Raw genomic sequence first — 27,226 nt, forward strand, 5'->3', positions numbered from 1 at the left:
TGTTGCTAAACTGCAGGACTTTCCTGATATTAAAAGCAAATTAAGCCTCGAAACATACTGTTTCCCAGGCGGCTTTCTGTGTGTGCGTATACTGTGGGCTTCAGATTGGCTTTTGATTATTGTATTGCTAAATCTGAATGTTTACTTTTTTATATATTCGAGTAATTATTATTTATATCAAGTAGCATGAGATAATTTCTTGTCTGCTGTGATGTTATTTCCATCAGGCTCTGGAAAGTCGTACACCATGATGGGTTCGGTGGACCAGCCTGGTTTGATCCCCAGACTCTGCAGTTCTCTGTTTGACCGGACCATACAACACCAGCGAGAGGAAGAGAGCTTCACCGTAGAAGTCTCTTTTATGGAAATCTACAACGAGAAAGTTCGGGACCTTTTGGACCCCAAAGGGTGAAGCCTATTGTGTCTTATGTTCAGTATCTCAGCTCTACTCTGCTGTTAATGTCGATCTTACACAATATCCGTTTGCTTTGTTTCCCACAGGAGTCGACATGCCTTGAGAGTGAGAGAACATAAAGTTTTGGGGCCTTATGTTGATGGTCTGTCCAGACTTGCGGTTGAAAGTTACAAGGTGACAAAATCTTTTTTTTTTCTTTCTTTTTTTTTTGATGGGAGAATGACATGCACTTCACACAATAATTAACCTTTTACCTCCTTTTTTTTAACAATACTTTCTGTCGTTCGGTTAGTCATGTGGTTAATTTATCCCCTCTTTGGGTCTGTAGTTGATGCTGAGCAAATCCTGCTTTAGGAATGTTTGTAGTTAGCTCATGAGATTGCATGTGTCACTGCTGAAGTATTTGGTATTATGGAAATCAAAAGCCTGTACAGAATTTACAGAACATGTCCACAGATTTTTGCAGAATTTGAGGAATGTTGTTTTTTTTTTTGTTTTTTTGTCGTTCAAAATATTTTTTTGCATATCCTTTACCTGTTTATTTATTAATTATGCTGAAGTATATTGGATTTAATTGAATAAAAAGTGTTAAATATTATGGATTATCATATTCTTCCAAACCTAAATCCATTCTGTAGATTGCAGTGTGGTAGTCATTTCAAAACCTAAAAACAGGTTACTTTGCAGTAACCATATTTCATTAGCATTGTGCATGCCTAATTCTTTGCTGGATTCAGGACATCTTTACTGCTTTTCTTTTGTTTTCTTTTTTTTTTTAGTTTTCTTTGAACAAAAAATAATTGTGTACATTAGTGTGCAGTTGTTCTGACCTTTAAATGCATTTGAGACTATAATCATGTTTCTTTTCCAACTCAAAGGACATAGAGTCCTTGATGTCTGAGGGGAATAAATCCCGCACTGTGGCGGCCACCAATATGAATGAGGAGAGCAGTCGCTCCCATGCGGTTTTCAATATCATCCTCACGCACACGCTGAAGGACCTGCATTCAGGGGTAAGAACACACTTGTTCGGAAGCTCAAAACTGATTTACATAGATTAAGATTTAGATACAAGATAAGACAAGTGGAAAATCACTTAAATGGGTCAAACTCTACATTTCAAGTCCACTTGTAATGTTAGTCAGTGTTTATTTGCACTATAAAACTCATAATCATGATACTTTCCCCCATCAGTTTTTGCTTTTGTACCCTTTTAGACTTTTGCATGTAAATTACCTTTATGATTGGCTTTGCATACCAGCATAGTTTGTTTATCAGGCCGGTTCAAGTTTCTGAATAATGAATAAACATTAATATGTAAATGTGGGTGGTCAAATGTTAATATATTCATAACTTTACAGTCATGATCTCTGATTTACATGTTTTGCGGCTCCTTGGTCTGGGTGGCCTGGGGTTGGGAGCATTGTGTTGCACGCATCAGAGTCTATCCTCTTAACTCTCTTATTTTAAGAGCAAGGAAAACCATGTTTTCCCTGATACGTTCCTCTTTAATTGTCTTATTTAATTTCTAAATAGTTTTGTTTCTGCTGATAAAACCCAGATCTTGCTAGGAGCCTCATGAAATAAAGCCATGTACTGCAGGAAGGGAAAGGTTGAGAGATGAGTCATTGTGTCCAGCCCTGATGATCTCATAGATGGATGTATTTGAATACCCTTTATCAGCTGATGAGGACCTGTGTTGGCACAGTCCAGTGCTCAGTCTAAAATTTTCCTTTTTAGATTTTTGACACCACCCTTGTTTTTCTTCCGTTCACTTAAATAATGAAAGTTTTTTTTTACTATTTATAATGTTGCTTAATTTGTTTAATTGATTCAGCTTCAAAGATCTAGCGTATAGATTTGGAACGAGTAAATAAGAAGTGAATTGTGTGAACTTTACCATTTATTGCACTCTGTCCCATGGTAACCTTCTCTTTTCGGGTTTATCGTGAGCATGGGAAGAGCTCATGCAAATAGCAGGAAAATTGATGAATAAATTATAGAGTGTTCGAGTTTAGACGTCAACTGATCTCCTCTGGCGCTGTCCTGGTGTCACTGCAGTTTTCCTTTGTGGCGTATGTCATGATCACCTGACTCGACTCGTGTCCAGTCCCTAATCTTTAATTCATCACAGCCTGGACCGCGTTGGTCACTCAACAAGTGCATACAAGACTACAGCAGAGATCTAAACTTAGCATGTTTTCACTAAAACAGAGCAATGATAAAGTATTAGCCTGCATGTACACGCACACACATACCAGGCCCAGCCCTTATGAATGTGGTGTTTGTCAGCTCAGCCATCGATAAGTAATGATGTGTGTATTTTTCCAGCGCAGTCATCGGTGTTGCCTTTTGCACACTGTGGTTTCCCATGCAAACAGGTCTGTGGGTCTGCTGGAGAAGGAAGGGCAATGGATTACCTCTGATTTCCATGTTCTTTTGTTTAAAATATGTTTGAAACATATAATGAAAAAAAAAAAGTTTGCATTGTCTTTGGTTGGCCATGCAAACTCTCCACTATCCAATGCTAGGAGTTCTTCCATTGTGTTGCTATGCAGTTGCTAAGGTATTCTGAGGGGTTAGTGCATAGTTATGCATTTGCTGAGTTTTTCTGCTTGGTTGTCAGGGTGTTTCTATGCAGTTGCTAATGTATTCTAAGGGGTTAATGTGTTGCAAGCAATGTTGTCTGGGTGTTGCTATGAGTTTGTTAAGGTGTTCTGAGTGGTAAGGTGTTTTACCGTCTTGCTAGTATGTTACCAGAATGTTCTGAATGGTTGTTGTGGGATTGATATACAGTATCTAAGGTGTTCTGAGAAGTTAAAGTATAGTAAAGTATCCTGGGGGGTTGTTAGGGTGCTGCCATGTAGTTACTAAGGTGTTCTGATGGGTTATGCATGGCTATGTGGTTACTAGGCAATGGGCGCTTGTTAGGGGATTGCTTTGCAGTTGCTATGATGTTTAGAGGGGTTAATACATATATACTATATGGTTGCTAGAGTGTCCTGGGTGGTTGTCGGGGTGTTGCTATGTAGTTTCTTAGATGTTCTGAGTGGTTAATTAGATACACAGCTGCTAATATGTTCTGGGTTATTGTCAGTGTTGCTCTGTACGTAGTCTCAGAGATGTTCTGAGTGGTAAATTCATAGCTACTCAGTTTCTAGGGTGTTCTGGGTGGTTTTCAGTGTTGCCCTGTAGTTTCTATTCTAAGTGGTTTATTCATAGCTGCACAGTTGCTAAGGTATTCTGGGTGGTTGTCAGGGTGCTGCTATGCTGTTTTTAAGGTGTTCTTAGGGGCAAATGCATAGCTATATGGTTGCTAGAGTGTCCTGGGTGGTTGTCGGGGTGTTGCAATGTAGTTTCTTAGATGTTCTGAGTGGTTAAGTAGATACATGGCGGCTTAGATGTTCTGGGTTATTGTCAGTGTTGCTCTGTAGTCTCTGAGATGTTCAGAGTGGTAAATTCATAGCTACACAGTTTCTAGGGTGTTCTGGGTGGTTGTCAGTGTTGCCCTGTACTTTCTATTCTGAGTGGTTTATTCATAGCTATACAGTTGCTAAGGAATTCTGACGGGTTGTCAGGGTGCTGCTATGCTGTTTTTAAGGTGTTCTTGGGGGCAAATGCATAGCTATATGGTTGCTAGGGTGTTCTGGGTGGTTGTCATGGTGTTGCCATGCAAGTGCTAAGGTGTTCTGAAGAGTCAACTTTCAGAGGTCATTCACATAAAGTGTTAAAGTTACTGTAGCAAGAACGTCCTGTTAATTCTAAAGGTCAGCAAGAAGGTGGAAATGGGTCATTAAAAAGTAACTTTTTACGGGGGGAAAAATAAAATGCTACACCGGTACAGAATATGCCTGCTAGTTGATTAAAGATTAACAAATGAACTCTGGCTCTATATGATCTGTATTCTCAGCCAATGTGCATTCGGAGCCTGAAACTTTTGCAACACAAGGACTCTTTGTTGTTGTAATGCACTGTAATCTCGGTCCAGCTCCCCCCAAACTTCCCATATCCTCTCGCCTCTTTGTGTCTCCTCTCAATTAAACCTCATCTCTGATGCTCAAACAGGGGGATTGTGTACAGTAAGGTCTGATGCTGGGCCGTATAAAGGAACTCCACCCCACATACTGGTCCAATGCTGTGCAATACAGAGGAGAACAATGGATGCTTGTCCATGGCCTGCCATAGCCTCTCTTGCCATTGTTCCTTCTTAATATAGGACAGCTCACCAGAATTTGTCCAGCATGGTCATTCATACACAAATTTAACGTTTGAAGCCATTTCCCTGGATTTCTAAGGAGGACAAGCACAGAGAGGGTTGACAACCATGGAAATGTTCAGTAGTGAGGGATTATTAGGTTGCTTTTTCCTTTTATTATTAGTTCCCGCCACCGTTAGTTTGCTATTTTCTTTCCAGAATAACTAGGAGGTAGGCGCCATTTATGGAAAGAGACACGTAATGAGGTCATGTGATATACTATTAAAAAATAGTAGGTGGTGTATACTCTGCTGTAAGAAGTATGCTTGCTAGTATTACATTTTGATCAGTATTTCTCATTTTTTTTTGTACTCTCTCTCTTACTACAGACAAGTGGGGAAAAGGTGAGTAAGCTGAGTTTGGTGGACCTGGCAGGAAGTGAGAGAGCTGCAAAGACAGGCGCTGCAGGCGAGCGGCTCAAGGAAGGCAGCAACATCAACAAGTGTGTGCACTCTTGTCTCATTCTGCATGATTACTTTGTCTTTTTTTATTTACTCTGTTTTGTCTTGGTACTTTTTTGCTCCAACCTACAGAAGGTTTGCATGAATCTTACAGAAGCTGTCAAGAACAAGGTCTTCTTGAATTCTGAAAAATAACTTTTTTTTAACTTGAATAAATTGAAACCTAAAAAGGAAGCATAAAACAAACATTTAAGCTTTTCTGCATTAGGATATAATTTATATATATATATATATATATATATATATATATATATATATATATATATACACAATTAATCAATTTATATGTGACATGTTAGTGTGACAGATCCTTTCCCTTAAGTATGTGAATATCTGAGTCACTCAAGAATGTTTTCCTATGGCACTGAATTGAGGCGTTTCCTTTTCTGTTGAATGGGTGCTTTGAATTTTAAAGGGCACATATCATGGAAAATAACTCTTGAAATACATCTGATCTTTTATGTAGACATACTCTTCGTTTACAGTGTGAAACTTCTCTCTAATGCTGTGTCTGGACATTTTAGTCACCTAAGAATGTATTTTGCAACATTGATTTGTGGTGTTCTTTTTTTTTTTTCTGTGGCTGAGAGAGAGGAGTTTTATACTGTGGAGAATCAGTCTTGTTAAAATGGCCAAATCTAAGGGCACCGTTTGTTCCGAGGAGGGTTTTATAGATCTAGTGAAGGATTTTTGGCCTGCAGGTGCATATTTCTCTGCGTTCTGTGTCTCGGTCTGTTTCTCTCTCACTTATTTTTTTCCCATTTCTATCTTTCCTCTCCACACTGGACAGGTCTTTAACCACTCTGGGTTTGGTGATCTCAGCTCTGGCAGACCAGGGCGCTGGAAAGAACAAGAACAAGTTTGTGCCCTACAGAGATTCAGTGCTGACATGGCTGCTCAAGGTATGAACACTCATACTGTCCGGTAAACACTGGGAGAGAGAATTTCCACAGATTTTTTTTTTTACTTTTTCCAATCCACTGCCACACACACTTAAATGTATAATGTCTGTCCTTCTGATGTAACTAACCACAGGACAGTCTGGGTGGAAACAGTCGAACTGCCATGGTTGCCACTGTGAGCCCTGCGGCCGATAATTACGATGAGACGCTGTCGACGTTACGCTATGCAGACCGAGCAAAGAGCATCGTCAACCACGCCGTGGTCAACGAAGACCCTAACGCCAGGATCATCCGGGAACTCCGAGAGGAGGTGGAGAAACTGCGAGATCAGCTGACGCAGGCTGAGGTAGATGCGTTTTCTTAGTGTTTTGTTGCAAAAGGTCAAAAACATTGTTTTAGGAACCTGTCATGTTCTTCCTTAGTCTATGAAGGCGCCAGAGCTGAAGGATAGACTGGAGGAGTCTGAAAAATTGATACAGGAGATGACTGTCACCTGGGAAGAGAAGCTGAGGAAGACTGAGGAAATTGCTCAAGTAACCGCCTCAATAATTTGCACTGTTTTGTCTGCATCGTAATTTTGTTTATGTCTGGTTACTCTGTAGTTCAAGTGCCATAACACCATCAATCAAACACAGAAGTGGATACTCATGTTCTTCACGCTTTGTGATTTTGTTCTGCATAGGAAAGACAAAAACAGCTGGAAAGCCTTGGCATCTCTCTTCAATCTTCTGGTATAAAGGTTGGAGAAGACAAGTGCTTCCTGGTCAATCTCAATGCTGACCCTGCCCTAAATGAACTACTGGTTTATTATCTAAAGGTAATGCACAACTAAAAAATTTTTTGTAAGATACTAGAAATGTTTCTGATGTGAGTTTTGTATATTGGCAGACTTTTCTTTTATTTAAATCTAATATATATTATATATAATAAATATAATATCTAAAAATATATTTTATATATAAATAAAATATATAATATATATAAAGTTTTGAGTCAGTAATATTGCTTTTATACTTAACATTTTTCAGCAAAGATGCGTTCAATTGATCGAAAGTGACAGTGAAGACTTGCTTTTAATTTGTAAAAAAAAATAAAAATTCAAAGAATCCTAGTTTTCAACAAAAAACAATTTAGCATTAAATACCATACCAGAAGGATAATTCAGCCTTGCAAACCCAGGAAACAAATTATATTTTAAAATATATGAAAATATTTTTTAATAAATAATAATAATTAAAGTTTTTCAATCAGGCTCCCTGAAATCCTTGAAAATCTGTGAATCTGAAAAAAAAAGAAAAAAAAAAAAATCAAGGCCCTGGAAGGTTTTTGAAAACAAACATAGATACAGGTCCTTGAAAGTGCTTGAATTCATTTTGTGCAAGATTTTTTTCTGGACAAAAATTCCATATTATTCCCTCCGGTCTGCTAATGCCAACACTTTGTGGCCTAAGAATACTAGCTCGCTTGATTTACATTAGTTATGTGCATTTACGCGTTACGTCAAGTGTTACCCACGTGAGATACTTTGTGTTGTACATTGCCATGACGTTCATATGTGCACAAAACCTCTACGATGGTACATCAACATTTTACAGACACACTGTCAAACATTGCAAAAATAGGCTGAAACGATGTAACCTTACTCTCTCTTGAAATGTGTCCCCACATTAGCCGCTTTCCGACCAAGTAGTTACAGGAACTTAGTTATAGGAACTATCCACTTCTAAACAGTTCTTCTAAGAACAACTCTCCCCCAAACTCGGTTTTGCTGCCTACGTTCGCACTGGCCAAGTGGCGATAGGAACTGGTAGGAGGGGTAAGGGAGTGACGCAAGCACGGCGACGGTCTTTATAGCGTCATCACTAGACGTAGCGCGGACACGTACAACAACAACAGAGCATGGAGGAGGCTATTGCGATCTGGAAAGTCCTTGAATCTGAAGTTTACCAAGGTGTGGGAAATGAACTTTTTTTTTACTTCCCCCAAACTTATGTAAGGTGGTATAATTATTATAATAATAATAATACATTATTATTACTATTATTATCATATCAGAAACAACAATAATGTATACTGTCTTTTTGCTTCCTAATGTAATTTACATCATGATATAATAATATAATGTATCTGGAGCCTGTCTTGGTATTTGGTGCTTGAACTAGGCATCCGTTAAGTTTTGGTCTGTGTGTGGTAGTAACAGCATTTGATGCTGGGATATTTTGCAGGAACACACTAAGGTTGGATCAGCAGATTCCCAGGACATCCAGCTGTGTGGAATGGGCATCCAAGCAGAGCATTGTGTCATTAACATCACACCTGAGGGAGCTGTCTTTCTCAACCCCTACAGAAACTCAAGGTAATGCATTGAGTGTTTTATTTGCTGAGATATCTAAACCAAAAGGTCATGTGTTCAAAGCCCAGTTCGGTCCATGAACTGGAGAGTGTATAACCAAAGGCTATCTTTTCCCTGTGCATGCACACTACATTTATGCATTTGACGGGTGGTTTCATCCAAAACGATAAGTTTATAATATAAGTTAAAGAATAAAAAAAAAGAGTGAAGAAATACAAGCAAATGTTAAATCTTAAGTTATATGAAATAATCTACTGTTGCCTCTGTTGCAGAACATGTGTGAACGGATCTCCAGTCACCAGCCGGCAACAGCTTCACCATGGTGACCGTATTTTTTGGGGAAACAATCACTTTTTCAGGTCAGTGTTATTAACCCAGACTGAAGAATGTCACCCTGTGGCTTTCTGTATTTGTACACGACTGCATTATGGTTATCTTCTTTTATGAAGACTTTTTATATATTTGTGTTTTTGTTCAGAATAAACCTACCGAAGCGGCGCTTAAGGAGTGAGGAAGAGGAGGGTGAGGGAGGGAGCATGAAGAACAGTAACAGCAGTGAGCAGCTGGACGGAGAGGGAGATACTGCCAGCGAGGTGTCCAGTGAGGTCAGCTTCAGCTACGAGTTTGCTCAGACTGAAGTCATGATGAAGGCTTTGGGCAGCAACGGTGAGTTTGATCCATTAAGCTATTTTATAAACAAATGCGTATGAAATATGACTTCATTTAAAATATATTGTCTACACAACAATTCAAAAGTTTGGGGTCTGTAAGATTTGTTAATGTTTTTGAAAGAAGTATCCAAGGCTGCATTTATTTGATAGTAATATTGATAGAATTTATTGTATTGTAGAATGTTGAGGAATGATTACAATTTAAACTAACTGTTTAAATACTATATATATATATATATATATATATATATATGTGTGTGTGTGTGTGTGTGTGTGTATATATATAATTTCTCCCAGTCTTCAGTGTCACATGATCCTTCAGAAATCATTGTAATTTGCTACTATAATAATACTTGATATTTTTGTGGACATGTGATGTGTGAAAGTCAAAAGTACAGCATTTATTTGAAATGGTAAATACATTTACATGATATTACAAAATCTAAATTACAGTTAGTAATATTACAAAATATTTCTGTCAATTTTGATTTAATGCATCCTTACTGAATAAAAATATTAATTTCTTTAAAAAAAAAGTGAAGAGTAGTGTAGCTCAAAAACATATTGCTGCTATTGAAAATATGGACACTTATTCTACATTTAAGGTAGGCATTTTGCTCATTTTACATGTCAATAAAAAACCATCGCACACCGATAATAGGTGCGTAGGAAAAATAACCAAAAAAGATCGGTCGACAATCCGCAAATGAGAAACTCCCTCACTTTCAGAACTTGCATTTAAAAATTCGTTTATTAGCAACATTTCGGTCTCACAATGGTATACAAATTGTCAAACTCATCCATTTAACACCAAGCACATGACCACTAAACAAGGCAACACCTGTAACCACTTCGACTAATTGTGGACACATAATTACCACCACATTATCACCATCATTGTATATCATCACAACAATCATTGAAAACAACAACAAAAGAAAAGAAAAAGAAAAACAGTTAAAGCAATACAATTTATAGCATCACATTAACCAATGGTCATTCATTCCTCACTCATTTTACATTGTGAAAAGGTTAGCCAATCAAAACCAAGGTAATTTACATAAAGTCTTAAAGGTACAGTAGCAAAAACTTTCCAAAATGGTGTAAAACATTACTGTTTTTGTCATCCAACAGACCCTATGCAGGCTGTTTTGCAATCTCTGGAGCGTCAACACGAAGAGGAAAAGAAGACCGCTCTGGAGCGTCAGCGGCTGATGTACGAGCAGGAGCTGCAGCAGCTGCGCAGACAGCTGACTCCAGACAGGCAGAGCATGCAGATACCGCAGTCGCAGCCCTTGCAGCCGCACTACCGCAGCTTGGAGAGACTGAGCCAGGGAGGAATGTCATCATCACCCAACGCCCAGCACCGCCTGCGCCATTGGAGTGAGGAGAGGTGAGCTTTATATTTTCGGTGAAAACAAATGTGTTTTGCCCTCCCAAGGAGGAATTTGGTACACGGTGAGTTTGTTATAACGCTCGTCTTGTGATGATGCTAGGGAGGTGGTGCTGACACGGAGCTTGCGGAAACTGAGGGAGCAGATCGTACGGGCTAATCTGCTAGTGCAGGAGGCGAGCTTCATCGCCGAAGAGCTGGACAAAAGAACCGAGTACAGAGTTACACTACAGATCCCTGCTGCAAACCTCAATGCCAACAGGAAGGTCAGGAACCTTTTGCAGGAGCACACTGGAGAAACGTAGCATGGATGGTGCGGTCAGTTGAATTTTTTTTGTTTGTGTATGTAGCGCGATGCTGTCCTGAGTGAACCCGCCATTCAAGTGAGGAGGAAAGGCAAAGGGAAGCAAATCTGGGCCCTTGAGAAGATGGAAAACCGGCTGGTGGATATGAGAGACCTTTACCAAGAGTGGAAGGACTTTGACGAAGACAACCCCGTATGCTCTTTTTCATCACCATAAAAGGTCCCTTAAAAATGAAAAGGTGACACTATAGATGCGGTTCTGCTCTCTATTTCATAGGTGATGCGCTCGTACTTCAAGAGAGCCGACCCTTTCTTCGACGAGCAGGTGAACCACAGTTTAATCGGGGTGGCCAACGTTTTCCTCTCCTGCCTGTTCTATGATGTAAAGCTACAATATGCAGTTCCCATCATCAATCAGAAAGGAGAGGTGAGGATGATGCGTTCAGATCTGCCAGCAAATATGATCAGTGGTTTGTCTCTGTGAATATTTCGTGATAACGTACTCGTTTCATTTCTGAAGGAAAAGTGGGATGTAAATTAAATCAAGTGCAAATTGATCTGTGAAATTGAATCTAATCTAGTCATCAAATCAAGCATGAGACACAGTTCATCTCGAGGGGACCGCTGAAGTGTTCTGTTCACTTGTTGCTGGTGTCAGGTTGCCGGGCGACTGCATGTGGAGGTAATGAGGATGGGCGGAGGGTTTGATGATGGTGTAGCTGGAGGAGATGACAGTGATGGAAGCCCGGATGGAGATGTACAGGAACGCAAGCTGGTCTGTATGGTGAGTACTGAAGTGCACAATAGAAGCAAATTAAATTTTTTTTTTAAAGTAATAATAATAATATACACACACTATAATAGTATATTATTACACTACATTAAAAATGAATAAACATTTTTTGGTTACACAATTTTATTGTGTTTCTGTAATAAATTATACATTTAAGTACTGAGTAATATTAGAGTACATGTACCTACTATATGGTTAGGGTAGGATTTGTTAGGAGTTTGGTTTAGGGTTAGTTGCATGTAATTATGCCTAATTTATAGTTATTACTATAGTAAATGCATGTAATGTGTAACAAGGACACAATAGTGTTACCTGATTTTTTGAAGGAGTCTCTTATGCTCACCAAGGCTGCATTTATTTGATAAATACAGTAAAAACAGTAATAATGTGAAATAATATTAGGTTTCAATTTCTTTTTTAAATACATTATAAAATGTAATTTAGTCTGTGATGGCAAAGCTAAATTTTCAGCATTGTTACTCCAGTCTTGATCCAGTCACATGGTCTTGATCATGATCTATTTGATATAAAAATCATTTGCAACATTAAAAATGTCTTTTATTGTCACCATTGATCACTTTGTTCTTGCTGAAAAACGTATTACTTTTTTTATTTTATTTTTTTATAAGATTGTACTTTCCATACTTATTTTACTCCTGTCTCTCAAACAGATTAAGATCCTGCAGGCCACAGGTCTCCCACAGTACCTGTCCAATTTTGTCTTCTGTCAGTACTCTTTCTGGGACCAAGCAGAGCCTGTTATTGTTGCCCCGGAAGTAGATCCGTCTGCCTCCTTCTCTAGCAGTAAAGACCCCCACTGCATGGTGGTGTTTGACAGCTGTAAGGTACGAATCAAGACGTGTCCCTTTACAAGCTGATAGTAAATTAGGCTCAACGTATTATAATCCTATCAACCAATCATAGCTCTAATGGTGATCCTGGAACGTGCTGCTTGTTTAAATGATGAAGAGTTGTGAATTATTACTAATATTGACCTTCAGCTTTTAAAACTGTGGTGAATTGTGTATCATTAACATGCATTTACTTTTGGTATACTCTGTACTGTAGGAACATGCCGTGACTGTAACAGAGGAATTTATCGAGTATCTAACAGAGGGCGCTGTAGCCATTGAGGTGTTTGGACACAGACAGGCTGATCCAGGCAGGAACCCTGCGCTGTGGGATCTCAGCATCATCCAGGCCAAAACACGCACATTACGTGACAGGTATGAACACAAAACTCAGCTTCAGCCCCCCCTGCAATTGACCAATTATGCTAATACAAATGTAGAGAACGTTGTGTGCATTAAGCATGGATTATCTGATGATCTGCTTCTGCTTTTTTGAATGGTTTGACTCTTATGTGTCCTCAGGTGGAGTGAGGTAACCCGCAAGTTGGAGATGTGGGTACAGATTCTGGAGTTGAACGAGAACGGAGAGTACATTCCCGTGGAGGTGGTGCCAGCGCGAGATATTCGCACGGGTGGCATCTTCCAGCTCAAACAGGTCAGGTTCCTGTGAAATTACACTACTGTAAGCATGTTAGCCCACTGCTGCCATCTATAGTTATATTATGATCAGATTACGATCAGAATAAAGCATAGCATGAACCACCTTAGGCTTAGCCGAGTTTTTTTTTTAGTCACATGCTCGATATAGACATTAACGGGGTGTTTTTGCATGCTTCCCTTGAGCAAACTCTATTTCTTTTTTTATCAATTTATTTATGATTCCTAGACATGTGGTCTGTATTTTGCTTGTGCTCTTTTATTCTATCTACACTGTTTAACGTTTTGGATCAGGGTTTTTGTCATGGGGTATTAACTGTTTTTGTTTGTCTTTCCCAGGGCCAGTCTCGGCGGGTTCAAGTGGAGGTACGTTCAGTGCAGGACTCCGGCACGATGCCTTTGATATCAGAGATCATCCTGGGAGTGTCCATTGGCTGTGTGGAGATCAGGCAGGTGCGGATGACCAAAAACAATGAGCCACAAGAGGTAAATGTGCCTTTTCACTTGAGCTTTTAGCATTTAGCAGGATCATGTCTGGATATTTTCAGAGGTTGTAATGTTTATATTGTTTTTCTTTGTAGCCTGAGGGTGATGAAATGGACAGTTATCAGGTATGTTTGGTTGTGATGCAATACATCTTTGACATTGATTTTCAGTTGATTTAAAAATATCAGAAGTTATTGTTTTATATTATATAATATTTTTTTATATAAACTTTCTATTCAGAATCTCCAAACAACATATTAAGAAGCTCAGCTGTTTTTTTAACATTGTTAATAATATTAATAAAACATAACATAATAACATTTTTCACTAAATCAGCATATTAAAATGATTTCTGAAGTGTGACACTGAACACTGGAGCAATGCCTTTGCTATCACACGAATAAATTACATTTTAAAATATATTCCAATAGAAAATGTGTTTTCTATTGGAATATAGTGAAACTGAGGTGCAGTTTTGAATCCGGTCTGCATCATTTCCTGACCGCATTCCTGTCTCTCCCTCCCACTTGTTTCCTGTCTTTCTCCACTGTGCTTGCCATTACAGGCATAAAGGGTATATGTAGTTAGCAAAAAATATATGCCAAGCAAAAGCAATTTTTGTGGTTATGCATTTGTCCATCATCCTGTAGGAGCGTGATTTAGAGCGTCTGCGGCGTCAGTGGCTCACCGCTCTCACTAAGAGACAAGAATATCTGGACCAACATCTTCAGACCTTGGTCAGCAAAACAGGTAAAAACCAGACAGAGACATTTTACTGCTTTGTAGTCTCAGCTCAGTAATTGACTACAAAAGCAAAATTCAGACTCGAAATTGGGGTGGGGAAAAACTTTGAGATTTGAATGAATCAGAGCTACATTGATTGGTCAGCATTTTATTTCTGCATGTACATTGATTTTTTTTTTTTTTTTTTTTAAATAGTATAATTTGCATAAAATTAAAGCTGTGAGAAATCTTTGGTTTCTTGACAGCTCTGCTTATATTTATCATGATTGAACAAATGTTTTCATCTTTTCTAAAAGTTTTTTATACATACATTATAGTGCACAATGTTATTATAATATTAAATAATTATTTATAGAGAGATGGATGGAATGATATTTAAAATGGCTGGGCATTGACACAAATTTCACAATTCAGTTTGATTTTGCATCAAGTTTGTGATTCGATTTCAATTTGATTCAGTTCGATTCAATTTTGATTAATTAGGGCTGGAAGGTACAGTACATGGCACATTTCCTCAATGACAAAAATATCTCTCTAAACTTGGTACAGTAATATTAATATTAGTCTAATAATACACTAATATTAAAGGTTAAAATCATCTGATTTGCAGGCTACTTCATTTTAAATTACAAAAGGAATTTTTTTTTTTAATGATAATACATATACGAATACATATTGGATGACAATTATGATTCAACTTTTTTTTATTAAATTTCGTGGCTGTCATATTAAATTTCGTGGCTGTCATAAAAATGACAAATTAATCAAACACTGAATACTGAAGAATATTACTTTTAAAATATAAAGTAAAAATACAATGAATATGTGATATAATGCTTATATTTAGCATAATACTCCTTTCTTAAAGATTAAATCTTTCATGTTTTTGGTCAAAAAGTTAGGTCAAAAGTAATCTAAAAGTAGTCAGATTATATTACCTTAACTGTGTAAAGTAATGGATTACGTTACTAATTACAATTTTTGTCATGTAATTTAGAATCAGTAACCGACTACAATTTGTAAGTAATCTACCCAGCACTATATATACATACTATATACTGTACATACACACAACAAATATATATAAATATATATATTTTTTATCATAAATTTGTTTATATATATATTGATGACAGGGCCTTCTCTGCAGAAATGGCATGACATATAAATGAAAGGACACATTGTTGATTCTCTCTGTGACCAGATAAGTCTGAAGATGACGTGGAGAGGGAGGCCCAGCTGCTTGAGTGGCGTCTGACGCTCACGGAGGAGAGAAATGCGGTGATGGTGCCCTCTGCTGGCAGTGGAATACCAGGAGCTCCTGCTGAGTGGTACGACACTGCTGCGACCATACTGGGCAATTTCCATTAAAACTTATGAGTTAAATTAATCTTTATAGATAACTGGTATACATGTTGTCTGTCAGAGGAGTTTGAATGAAATTCAATGTAAAGTCAGCTTAGTTTTGTGCAGGGAGGGTGTTCTAATCCTTAAACGATGTGTTTTGACAGATTGATATTTTGATTTAAGGCTTTGTTTGTGAAATGAATGTCAGTGTCAGTTTTCACAAATGTTTAGTCATGAGTATCTGGGCCATGTGTTGATTTTTATGTCTGTCTTGGCAGGGTACCAGTACCTGGGATGGAAACTCACATTCCAGTGCTCTTCCTCGACTTGAGCGGTATGTTTTTCCTGCCTGCTGAAGAACAGCAATGTTCTCTGCAGAAAGCAATGTCCGTCTACGACCTTTCTTCCGTTGCTCCGATTTGCAAGCACTATTTGTCTTAACACTCATTTTCACACTTGTTCCTCCTCCCTCCAGCTGATGACTTCAACTCTCAGGAGAACCTAGACGTTCCCGAGGCAGGCGGCTGGGACGCTATGCTTAGCTCAGAAGATGAGGATGAATTTTTTGACCTTCAGATCGTCAAACACTATGATGGAGAGGTGAGAATGTGACCCACGCACATTCGGGGCTCTCGCAGGCTCCCTAGTTGTCTGTGAAGGAATGTATTAACCTATTTTACTTCCAGGTGAAAGCCGAAGCCTCTTGGGACTCCACGGTTCATGAATGTCCACAGCTGAGTCGAGGGGCCGCCCCAGATCAGAGAGTATACTTGATCGTTCGCACCGTGGTACAGCTCAGCCACCCTGCAGAGATGCAGCTAGTCCTGCGCAAACGCATCTGTGTGAACCTCACTGGACGACAGGTGCGGCACAGTCTACTTTAAATGACTTACGCCATAATCAGAAAGGCAGAAAAGCCTTCTCAAACTTTCTGCTGTTAAAGGGTTATTTAACCCAGGAATGAAATTGATCTCGTAATTTACTCAAAATTACTAAAAAGCTAAAAAAAAAGCACATCCATCCATCATAAAAGTAATCCATATGACTCCAGTGGATTAATAAAGACCTTCTGAAGCGAAGCGTGGCGTTTTTTTGAAAGGAAAATATCCATATTTATAACTTTATAACTTAAGAAACTATAATCACTGACTAGCAACTTGCGAGTTTAGTTCCAGCAGAAGAGTGACCTCTGACCTGACATATCTTGACTTGCGTACGGCCGTTAGCAGAAGCCAGTGATTTATAGTTTATAAAGTGATAAGTCTATTTTTCATATTGGATTATGGATTACTTTAATGATGGATGGATGTGGCTTTTTGGGCTTTACAAAAGGTACCATTCACTCCCATTATAAAGCTTGGAAGAGTCAGGATATTTTTAATGACACCGATTGTATTTGGCTGAAAGAAAAAATACACATACAGTACACCTATGATGGCTTGAGGGTGAATAAATTATGGGATAATTTTCTTTTTTGGGTGAACTAACCCTTTAATTAAGCTTAACATATAGCTGTTCCATATGTTTTTGGTGCTTAGAAACCTTTTTAAGAAACAAAAGTTTTTCATATCTATCCCTGAGTATTTGTTTTCTTTTGTTTAAACAGGGTTTTGCCCAAAATTTCTTGAGAAGAATGTCCACCAGGAGCACAATTCCCGGCTGTGGTGTGACCTTTGAGGTTGTCTCCAACATCCCAGGGGTAGGCAATGGCATACAGTACAAAATCTGCTATTTTGTCTATGTGTATAATGCATTAGAGTCTGGGTTATATGTTTTTTTTCAGTTACCAATGACTATATATAATACTTTTGCTTAATTCAGAACAGTGTTGCTATTTCTAACTAAAAAAAAATACTGAAATTAAAGCAGCACTATGTAACTTTTTCAACCTTTATAATATTTTTCCAAAACCCTGGAGATGGTACATTGACTTACAATAGGTTGAATGACAGGTCTGCCATTATAGCCCTAAGCACTATGCAACTTCGAGGTGCGGGTAGGAACCCGAGCACAAAAAGAACTACAAAATTCGACTGCTTTACGGCATACATCACTTCCCCCACTTCCTCAAATTCCGACGCGAGAGCCCAACAAGCGTTTTTTTTTTTTTTTTTTTTTTTTACCTGTATGTTGTCATGGCTCCAGTCCGGTGCATCAATCTTCCCCCGTCTTGCAAATGTGAAGTGCGTCAGAAACAGAGCGCTTGCGCGATCAGTTTACTGTTGGTAATGTGTTGTCCGCATCCAATGTAGACTGCATTGCTTTCTTTTGAGGGCGCTTAACACACTCAAGCATCCCCATAGAGCCGGGGCGGGCAATTAAATTAATGAATTTGGTAGGGGCTACATTCTTGTTGGTAAATAATACATGATTAGATGGACAAAATAATCGATCAGGATCATATCCTATGTCTGCAGGCTGATAGTCATTTTTGTTAGTTATTTTTCTGGTGAAAGTGTCTTGCCTCAGGCTATAATGCAAATAGATTTTTCAAATTTGCAGATTCATCTATGGTAGCTTAATATTATAATATTGACGACATGGCTATTATCTACCAACAAACATTGAATTGAATTAGCATATCCATTATGTAAAACAGTAGCCAATAGGCTAACGTTACTATGAAGACGCTGGCTTGTAAACGTGAGCTATGCGATCTTTTGACGTTTAAAAAAAATAAAGCCCATGAAACTATATTCATATGACACGGCTGAAATATGTGCCAATGTACCTGGGATGAAGACATTTCACACGCAACACTGGAGTCTGCACAAGATGTGAACTGATTCCTTCTGCAGAGTTCGGGGGTATCACTTGTCAACAAATCCATGCGTGTATTCCCTAGTGCAACCATGACAGATTTTACGACAGTAGTAGAAGACAATACTGTTTCCCAACTGTAGGGGGACCCTGAGAGCAAAATTTCAAAAGTAACATAATGCTGCTTTAAAATTAAAATAAAATATAAATGATGCCAAATAACGTCTTAAATTAATATACTGTAAATAAAAGCTAATTCAAAATATGAATAAATACTATAATAGTATATGAAAAGTACCAAAATTCAAAAACATTAATTCAGAAAAAACATTTCTGTAAATTTCAGTATTGAAGGAAGGAAAAACTTCTATGTTCTTAATTTACCCATTATCTTAAAACAGGCAGTTATTCAGTCATATGTATCATTGCTAAACTCTCAGCAACAACTAAGTGTCATGTTAGTTGGCCATTACCCACAAGAAATGAACTTGTATCAGCAAAAGCTGCTCTGGTAAAGATTTCTTTACCACCTGGTTTCTTTAGCTGGATTGTTTCTAAGCGCCTGTCTTTCTCGACTGTGTACGTCAGCAGGACAGTCAGAGCTCAGAGGACAGGGAGATGCTGGCCCGTGTGGCCACCAGCGCTGAGAACGCCAAATCCTTAGACAATGAAGCTGCCACAGAGAAGTACCTACGGAGCGTCCTGGCCGTGGAGAACATCCTCACACTGGACCGTCTGAGACAGGTCACCCAGCTACCTCCACTTATATTTTTGTACTGATGAGTCTACATTTTATCATCTTTCTTATTTCATAATCATTTGAGCACGTCAGCACGATTTTTTTTTTTAAACTGAATTTTACAGGATGAATAAATTTAAAGGCAGAAAACCACCCTTAGGCCGTGTCCACCATAGTGTTTTTAGCCAGTTGATGGAGAGTTTTTTCAGTTGAGAAGTTTTGCTTGCATTGATTCGGAATATCCGCCGAAGTGTTTCTAGTGTCTCATTTCACATTTAGTTTGTTTCTGTATTGTTGATACAATGTAAATTATTTCTTGCTCTTGTTGTAAATTTTGTTCCATTATTATGCTGCTTGTCATCTGTTGCCGTTGTCCAAGCAGGATGTGGCGGTTGGTCAATGTGGTATTTGTCCCTCCATTTCTCCACTGTGATTAAACAGCTGGGTAAAAAGTGAAAAAGTTTTACCAAAGGTTAAACATTCATAAACTCTTGGTGACCGGTAAAAACGCTGAGCATTCAGCAAGAAATGAAGAGTTCAGATGCAAAAGCTTCTAAGTGCCATTTGAAGTTTTCTTCTAGAATGATCATTTTTATCAAGCTTGTATATTTAAGTTCAGTGATTTCACTTAAATGGCAATGATAATTACCTATTAATTGTTATTTAAGTGAAATTACTGAACTTAAATATACAAGTTTGATAAAAATCATCATTAAAGAAGAAAATTTCAAATGGCATTTAGAGGCTTTTGCATCTGAACTCTTCAAATAGACACTTAGCAACACATCACACTGCTGGCGTTTTAAAAAAGCGGCGCTCCTGTTGAAAACAATTGGAAACATAAGCTAGCCTCTGGGGGAAAAAAACGCTTTGGTGGACACAGGGCCTTAGTAATCATTTTTTAGATGTGTCAAACTGATTCGCAAAGTGTTTGTAAATCACTGTAGCTTAAGGAATAAAACTGAGGACAGTAATGTGTTAGCACATCATTTGACTCATTCTATATAACCTTATCATAGTGATAAAAATGAATGGTGACTTTCCAGTGCGGTCTAGTTTCTCAAGTTCAGCTCTGCATGTTGTTTTCATCATGTAAATCAGATCATGTATTACAGGAGGTGGCTGTGAAGGAGCATTTGGCAGGTAAAGGCAAGGGCAGCAGACGCAGTCTCAGCTCTCCCAGTGTGCACCGGGTAAGTGCATCTGTAGCCTTAAATTCATCTTAACAGAGAGAAATGTTAAGGACATTTGGCATCAACAGAGTCTGGCACATTCTGTATTCACACATCAACTCTTCGTCCTCTAGTTATCTGGAAGCAGACAGGATCTGTCACTAAACTCAGTGCTGGATGACAACAAGGTAAGATTCTAGGGTGAATTTGACCATATGCTCCACTACAGGAAACCGGTTGTTTTTTGTAACCTCTGATATCCAATTTGCTTATGTAAGAATCGATGGGAGAGTCAGCAGGATATCTTCGGTACATCCTCCCAGTTTAGCAAAACACTGCCACGACCATCCAGACCTCCTACACCTCCTACACAGAATCAGGATCCTGAGCAAGGTACGACATAATGATCACTCTTTAAGTGAGCAGTTCAGGACGTGAACAGTTTTTTTTTTCTGCAATAAAATAATCTTCCTTTACCATTTCCAGCATGACCCTTTCTTTATTTGCCTTATCTTTCAACTTTCAACTCCGTGTTCTCTGTAAGTCTGTCAGACTCAGTCCTGCCTGTATGCTGGCATTTCTAACCTGGTTTACGAAATGTAATTTAACTTTTTGCTTGTTAGAGGGAAAATATCTGTTTCTAGTTCGAGGTTTGAACCGGCAACTTTTTGGTTACCACTGAACATCTGTCTCGTTCAACTACAATTTTTCACCACTCTTTGTGATCTGTCAAAAAATGTCAATGTGACATTTTGTATCAGTGTGACATTATTTTCCAGCGTCATGCTCTCCTCTTTTATATATTTTCTACATCTGTCTTTGTTTCACCATCGTTGTCGTCTCTCTCCACACACCTCTACCTTGGTTTTTGCCTCCTTCTTTCCCAACCTGCCCACAGGTTTTTCAGGGCTTGCTGATTCTTATATCTCCACAGTCAAGGCCCTGGTTCCTCAGATGCCCAAGCTGCTCAAGTCCCTGTTCCCCGTGCGTGAAGACAAGAAAGATTTGAGACCCTCTCCACAGTCACAACAGGTTTGAACACATTTTTTTACATGACATTTCAGCCATTTTAATGAGTAAACCATGCCCAAACCTCGCTTTGCTGCCCTGAGTCTCAGGTTTCCTGTGCAGGTCATATTTCACCCTCAAACAAACAAAAACAAAAATTGAGAAATAAAATGCGTAAATAATGCATTTTTAAGACAAAGTTATTTCATTTCATTTATTTATTTATTTCAACTGGGACAATGTGCAAAAAAACATTAATTAAAGATGCTTTGCACCAGATTTAGCTTAAGCTAGTTTCCATCTGTAGTCCCCGAGCAGGTGAATTACAATACAAAATATACAATATAAAATGTTATAATTAGTCACTCAAATACAACTATCTATCAATTCATTCATTCATCATTCTCTATTTCAACCATCAATAAAACCTCAATAAAACCTCACTTAAAGTCATATTTACATACATAATTATTATTTCATATTATTATTTCTACACGTTATTTCCAATTATTTGTAGATCATGTGGTATTTGTTGTAGTGTATTTAATTTATGCTGATATTACAGTATAGTTCTACAGAAATTAGAATTTCGTAAAATGCGCTTAATTGTCATACATATGAAAATGCAAAAAAAATATATTATGGTCCTAAAACTAGATTTTATTTCTTCAAATATTTCCTCTTTAAATTGAATGAGCAGTACCTATGCTTATAAACATTTCTGCATGTAAATTCCAGTCAACAGTGATTCGTGCATAAATGGAAAAAAGCAATGTGAAGTATCCATCATAAAAATAGCCGAATTAGCGCTTGCAAAGCCTTTCAGAAATATGCTGCATTTAGATGAGTAAATCATATGTGGTAATCAAAGAGGGATGCGAATGCTCTTGACCGATTTAATTTGAGTCAATTTTAGATTCTAGTATACTGTCGTTCTGTCTTCATGCCGCCTCATTTCCATATAGACAGAAATTCCATACGCTACTACATTGCCAATATATCCGTGATATATTATCCATCTTGTGTGAGGCAAATTAAGTCTTTAAATTAAGCCTTATTGCTTGGTGGGGGATTTTTTGTGAGAAAAAACGGCTTTTTTGGTTTTCCTTGATTAAAACTGTGTCCTCATTTTGTCAAAGTAAATCATGTCAGAGAAACCTGATTATATGTTAGGCAGGAGTCTCTAGATAAACTCCAGTATTTAATTTCCCCAAGATTAATTGTCAAGCCATACTCTTTCATCATATCTCCTAGCATGCTTTCAACGGAGGCGTAGAGGGGAAAAAAAAATATGACAGTGATATTTCATCGTGTACATCACTTCTCCCCTGCATGCAGACTTTTGATCTGTCAGTACTTTAGATCAAAAGTAATCCAAACGCTCCCACCATAAAGAATGAACACGTGACGCTTAAATCAAGCTTTGTGTCGCCTCTTTGAAAACCATTACTGAAATCGTAAAAACAAATTTAATACGTTCCATTCATCTCTCCAGCATATGCCACGAATAATGACGCAAACAGCCAACAACCCTGATGAAGGAAGAGTAAGAATAGAACCAGTAAGTAGATCTCCACTCTGATCTCATGCTCTGTCTTGGGCGAAATTAAATAAATATAAATGATGAATTGGGTTACAGGCTTGTGTTCTGTGGAAATATAGCCTAGGAAGATATTTTAAGAGCTAAGTCTTTCTCTCCTGCATGTGATGTAAATTGCATGCTATTAAATCTGTGGTTTTCCTAGCATGAGCACTCTGTGTCAAAGTCAGATGATGGGTTGAGGTGTAGTTAAATATTCCTTGTGGTTTTGGACGTGCTTCCTAGGTCGCAGTAATGGGGAAGAGTTCTGCTTCAGACAGGCACTCAGATGCTCCTGATGCCCCATCCTTTCTGCATGATCCGCATGACCTGCCCCTGAGCCCCATCAGCGAGGCCTCCAGTGGCTATTTCTCTACTAGTGTCTCCACTGCTACCCTTTCCGATGTCTCCATTGCTTGCGGGGACCTTACCCCTACTCCCAATACCCAAACTGGCCCAGTAGCATCCAGGCAAAGAGGAGACGACACTGAAGACTGTCTACCCACCTCTAATGTCTCTGCTTCTGCAGAAGCTGGGCTAAGCTCTGACAGGCATAGAAAAGACGAAGATAACCACAGGAATGGCGTCTCCACCTCCCAGCAGGAAGTGCAGCTAAACGCAAACCTTCCCCTGGTGACGAGTACCTCCATAGACAACCCTTTCTCCCTCCAGAAGGTCAAAGCCAATGAACTCCGGTCTTTCAGCAACATTCTTGGAGACGGTAGCGGGAAAACAACCACAATGCAGTCGCAACAAACTAACAGCCTGGAAAAGCTGGAGATAACTTTTGAGGATGTAGAGCCCAAGGAACTTGCTTGGCTTAAGGTGGGAGGGAGAGTCACTGTAGGAACCAGTAAGTCTGGCACGGTCCGCTACATTGGGCCAACACACTTCTCTGAGGGCGTCTGGGTTGGTGTTGAACTGGACACTCCCTCAGGTTAGTCAAATTTTCCATTGTCTGAGAAGTTTTCTGAGATGTTGACACCTTGGTGAGGCTGATTTACAGACTTGTTCCTCAACAAGTCCCCCCCACCCACCTCATTAGTTTCAATCCAAATGAACCTGGTCAAATAACAGAAGACTTGACTTGATTTCTCTGTTCTAGTGACAAGTTTTCTGAGATGCTGACTGATTCACAGACCTTGTTCCTCTTGTATCCTTTTTCCATCAGGTAAGAACGATGGTTCCATTGAGGGCCAGCAGTACTTCCGATGCAACCCCGGTTACGGGGTGCTAGTCCGTCCAGATCGGCTGACTCGAAGGGATGCTTCCAAAAGACACACCGAAAATCGCCGCAGCGGAGAGTTTAGTCAGCAACTGAGGGGAGGAGCCGGCACTGCTATTCAAAAAGGAGAGAATCGCAAATCTTGGACCAGCTAATTGACAATGAGCTGAGCAGGACTGAACCTCCACAGCTGAGCTACACTTCCAACATCGCAATCTAATGGGGGAGGTCACCTCTATCCATCAGTGTTCTTGGGCTTTGCATGGAGAGGTGGTACAACATTCCCTTACAAACTTCTCTATCAGTTTCGGTGCTATGCTAATGTGTAGCATGTGGGAGTGCTATGAATTTTAACAAGCTGCTTCAGCTCCAGGTATGTTCTTTGGGATTTGTTGGTTTGGTAACTCAAACAAGCCTCCTTGAGTTGACTATAAATGAATCTTCCAGGTCTTTGGGATCAACCCATCAATCTTGTTTGTGCCCTGGTTTTATCAAGAGTCCATTTTTGGACTTGATACTGCAGATTATGCTTGATTTTGTCTTCTTTGCGCAGTCAGTAATCGATTTGTAGTTTCCTGAATGTCCCTGGTTAAGTCAACCCATTTTTTTAGTTTGTCATCCCTCATTGCACCTTTGTGACACTAGTTAAAACATGGTAAATGGTATGGTAGACGTGTAAGAGATTATCTCAGGGATTCGATCAGACTTAATGGATATTTGTTCATCTCTTAGCCGGTGGTTGCATGTATTTCAAGGTGAGTGTTGCCCTGAGCAGGTCAATGCAGGTAATTGATGTCAGCACTACTATTACTGTCCAATTGGCCATTGATTGGATGACTAAATTCACAAGATTGAATATTTTATTTGGTTTGGTGCCATTTGAAGGTGTGCCTATCAGTATTTAAGGGGGAAACTACCCGCTTGGTCTGTATCCTTGATTGCACATGGAGGGTTTTTAGACTTGACTGAATTGGCACATTCAGGCTTAATGAACTGGCCTAATTATTCTCTCTCTTAATGGTTTTAAGGATTGGACTGGGGGGAAAAAGTATTTTAGAGGGCTTATTTACAATCTGATGGGTTGGCGCACATTTTAGTAAGCAGCCTTTTAATTGGAACTGGGTTATTGAAACTACTTCAACACACAAATACTTTGTGCTGCAATTTAGTGACAATTTAATGTAGCTCCATTTGATTGGTTTCTAAAGGACTGTCTTCCACAAGAAGGTCACGGTAAAAGCACATTCCAGTTTTGTGTATTGGACCAACTTTGTCCCTGGCAATACCTACATCTTATTTATTCAAAATAAAAAGATCTAAAAGTGATTTCATTAAATATTTTTAGCATACTGTATAAGCCAAGTTCGCACATTTATATCATTTTAATTAGGAGCATGGTTCCACACAGATATGATACTTTTGTCTCCACATCGTGATGGAGAGAAAAGACGTGTTATTTCGTTCCTTTTATATTCTATTTTCGTGGAAATCCTCTTGTGATTTCTGAAGTCAAATGCAATATCAAATGATTAAAAAAATATATTTTAATGGTTGTAGGTATGTATATTGAATTTATAAAGTGTAAAAATCCAATGAATGGGAAATTAATTTGCACATTTGATTTATATTAGATAGCTTATGTGCCCAAAGGGTACTTAGTTTTGTTGTAAATTAACTTAAACTAACCAATTATCCACTGTAAATCTGCTTTTCACTGGATTTGGTGCTCTAAAGTCAAAAGCATATCAAAATTTAGATGAGATGATTTTTCCAGAGTTTCAAGTTGCCTTTAATTTGTTTTCCTGTTGAGTGATGTCTTGATGTTTGTGTTTGGTCATAAAAAAAATGGGTTTAGATCTTCCCATTTTTTATTTATTATTATATATTTTTTTTCATGTGTCTTGATTTGTGCCTCATTCATCATGAGAAAAAACATGCACATATGGAGCAAGACTGTTGCTGTGATTATCAACCACACATTAGCAACTAGTCATTCTTGAGTATTAAATTAAAGGTTATACAACAACAGATTGTTTGCCTTTGGAGTGACAATTCTCAACTAAGTTTATTTTAATACATTTTCTGTTTTAGCAATAACAATTTGATGGTTCTTTGGTTTGAACCTAATATTTGTTCCTTGTCACTAGAAAGGAGAAATGAACTTATTGTTGAATCTCAATGAGCTGATCTCCTTTCACGGCCCCACATTTCAATCATAGAAACTTTCATCTTGGTGTATGCTGGTGTAATAGGTGATAATTTTATTTTCAAGTGCAATTTTTCCATTTTTTTAAACATTTGTATCATTTAAAAGGCTAAATGCATTCTACATCCATTCTAGTTAAAGTACGTCTTCATTAGCAATGACACCTTGATCTTTTATAAAGTGGCATAGATCCGAGCAACCACACAGTGGCCTTTTGAAGTCAAATACTAAATACAGTTGTGGATAATCATGCTCTCCTCCTGTTTGAAACCCTTCCCATTGATGGCACCCAGAGAAAATGGGTTTGAAGGAAACTTTGGGCCCTGCTGTTAACACAGATGTCAGACGAAGCGCTTGGCAGGAAGTTGCTGCTCTACTTTTGTAGCCCCTCCCCTCTCTTCCTCCTCCTCTCCCCTCTTTTTGATCAGTGAGTGTACTGCTCCATCTTTCACCACTAGTCTCTGTGCCTCGTCCTGAGGTTTAATGATTTTATGTCATGAACGTTGTAAATGGAGCTTTTGTCCCTGAGTATGTGTGTTTTGTATATAGTTGCATCTTGAGAGTTCAATCTGAGCACAAGGCTGGGTTTGATTAATTTAATTATCTGCAATTATATGCTGATATCCAAAGAATAATCATGTATAATAATTCATTTATAATTTCTTTTATATTGACTGTACAATAATCTGGCTGTAAAGGTAAAAATAAAAAGTGAATTGATTTACACGTCTTATCCCTTGAGTTATTTTTGTTTTTTGGTGGCCTCGATTACTTGTCCTTGATGTGAAGAATAAAAATAACATGGTTCTTTATTACATGCAAACCAGGGGGTAGAGTTAAACATTTGGGGATTAGCCCATATCAAGTTAAACATTTGGGGATAAACAGTTGGGGATGAGCCCATA

The 27,226-nt window shown here is 38.5% G+C and overlaps 1 protein-coding gene across 3 annotated transcripts in view; it reads left to right on the forward strand.

Annotated features, from left to right (window-relative positions):
- kif13ba (kinesin family member 13Ba) overlaps nt 1-27,054 on the forward strand; it is a 46,290-nt gene extending 19,236 nt beyond the window's left edge. The window contains exons 6-40 of one of the 3 annotated variants that reach the window (XM_089120235.1): nt 228-408; nt 502-589; nt 1,294-1,428; nt 5,000-5,112; nt 5,922-6,033; nt 6,167-6,379; nt 6,456-6,566; nt 6,716-6,850; nt 8,259-8,389; nt 8,659-8,745; nt 8,865-9,052; nt 10,192-10,450; nt 10,554-10,716; nt 10,801-10,947; nt 11,032-11,181; nt 11,413-11,538; nt 12,219-12,392; nt 12,616-12,773; nt 12,921-13,053; nt 13,395-13,541; nt 13,637-13,666; nt 14,192-14,291; nt 15,490-15,616; nt 15,911-15,966; nt 16,108-16,232; nt 16,319-16,495; nt 17,239-17,331; nt 18,981-19,136; nt 20,247-20,324; nt 20,438-20,491; nt 20,582-20,696; nt 21,202-21,335; nt 22,807-22,872; nt 23,137-23,827; nt 24,062-27,054. In XM_089120235.1, coding sequence (XP_088976361.1) covers nt 228-408; nt 502-589; nt 1,294-1,428; nt 5,000-5,112; nt 5,922-6,033; nt 6,167-6,379; nt 6,456-6,566; nt 6,716-6,850; nt 8,259-8,389; nt 8,659-8,745; nt 8,865-9,052; nt 10,192-10,450; nt 10,554-10,716; nt 10,801-10,947; nt 11,032-11,181; nt 11,413-11,538; nt 12,219-12,392; nt 12,616-12,773; nt 12,921-13,053; nt 13,395-13,541; nt 13,637-13,666; nt 14,192-14,291; nt 15,490-15,616; nt 15,911-15,966; nt 16,108-16,232; nt 16,319-16,495; nt 17,239-17,331; nt 18,981-19,136; nt 20,247-20,324; nt 20,438-20,491; nt 20,582-20,696; nt 21,202-21,335; nt 22,807-22,872; nt 23,137-23,827; nt 24,062-24,270 — 5,162 coding nt within the window. In that variant the 3' untranslated portion in view covers nt 24,271-27,054. The remainder of the gene's footprint in view (nt 1-227; nt 409-501; nt 590-1,293; nt 1,429-4,999; nt 5,113-5,921; nt 6,034-6,166; nt 6,380-6,455; nt 6,567-6,715; nt 6,851-8,258; nt 8,390-8,658; nt 8,746-8,864; nt 9,053-10,191; nt 10,451-10,553; nt 10,717-10,800; nt 10,948-11,031; nt 11,182-11,412; nt 11,539-12,218; nt 12,393-12,615; nt 12,774-12,920; nt 13,054-13,394; nt 13,542-13,636; nt 13,667-14,191; nt 14,292-15,489; nt 15,617-15,910; nt 15,967-16,107; nt 16,233-16,318; nt 16,496-17,238; nt 17,332-18,980; nt 19,137-20,246; nt 20,325-20,437; nt 20,492-20,581; nt 20,697-21,201; nt 21,336-22,806; nt 22,873-23,136; nt 23,828-24,061) is intronic. The other 2 variants (XM_089120238.1, XM_089120237.1) reach the window with 2 other exon arrangements.
- Nucleotides 27,055-27,226: the final 172 nt, after the last annotated feature.

This window comes from Pimephales promelas, chromosome 15 (genome assembly GCF_988280905.1).
Source record: "Pimephales promelas chromosome 15, fPimPro1.hap1.1, whole genome shotgun sequence".
NCBI classification, from domain to species: domain Eukaryota; kingdom Metazoa; phylum Chordata; class Actinopteri; order Cypriniformes; family Leuciscidae; genus Pimephales; species Pimephales promelas.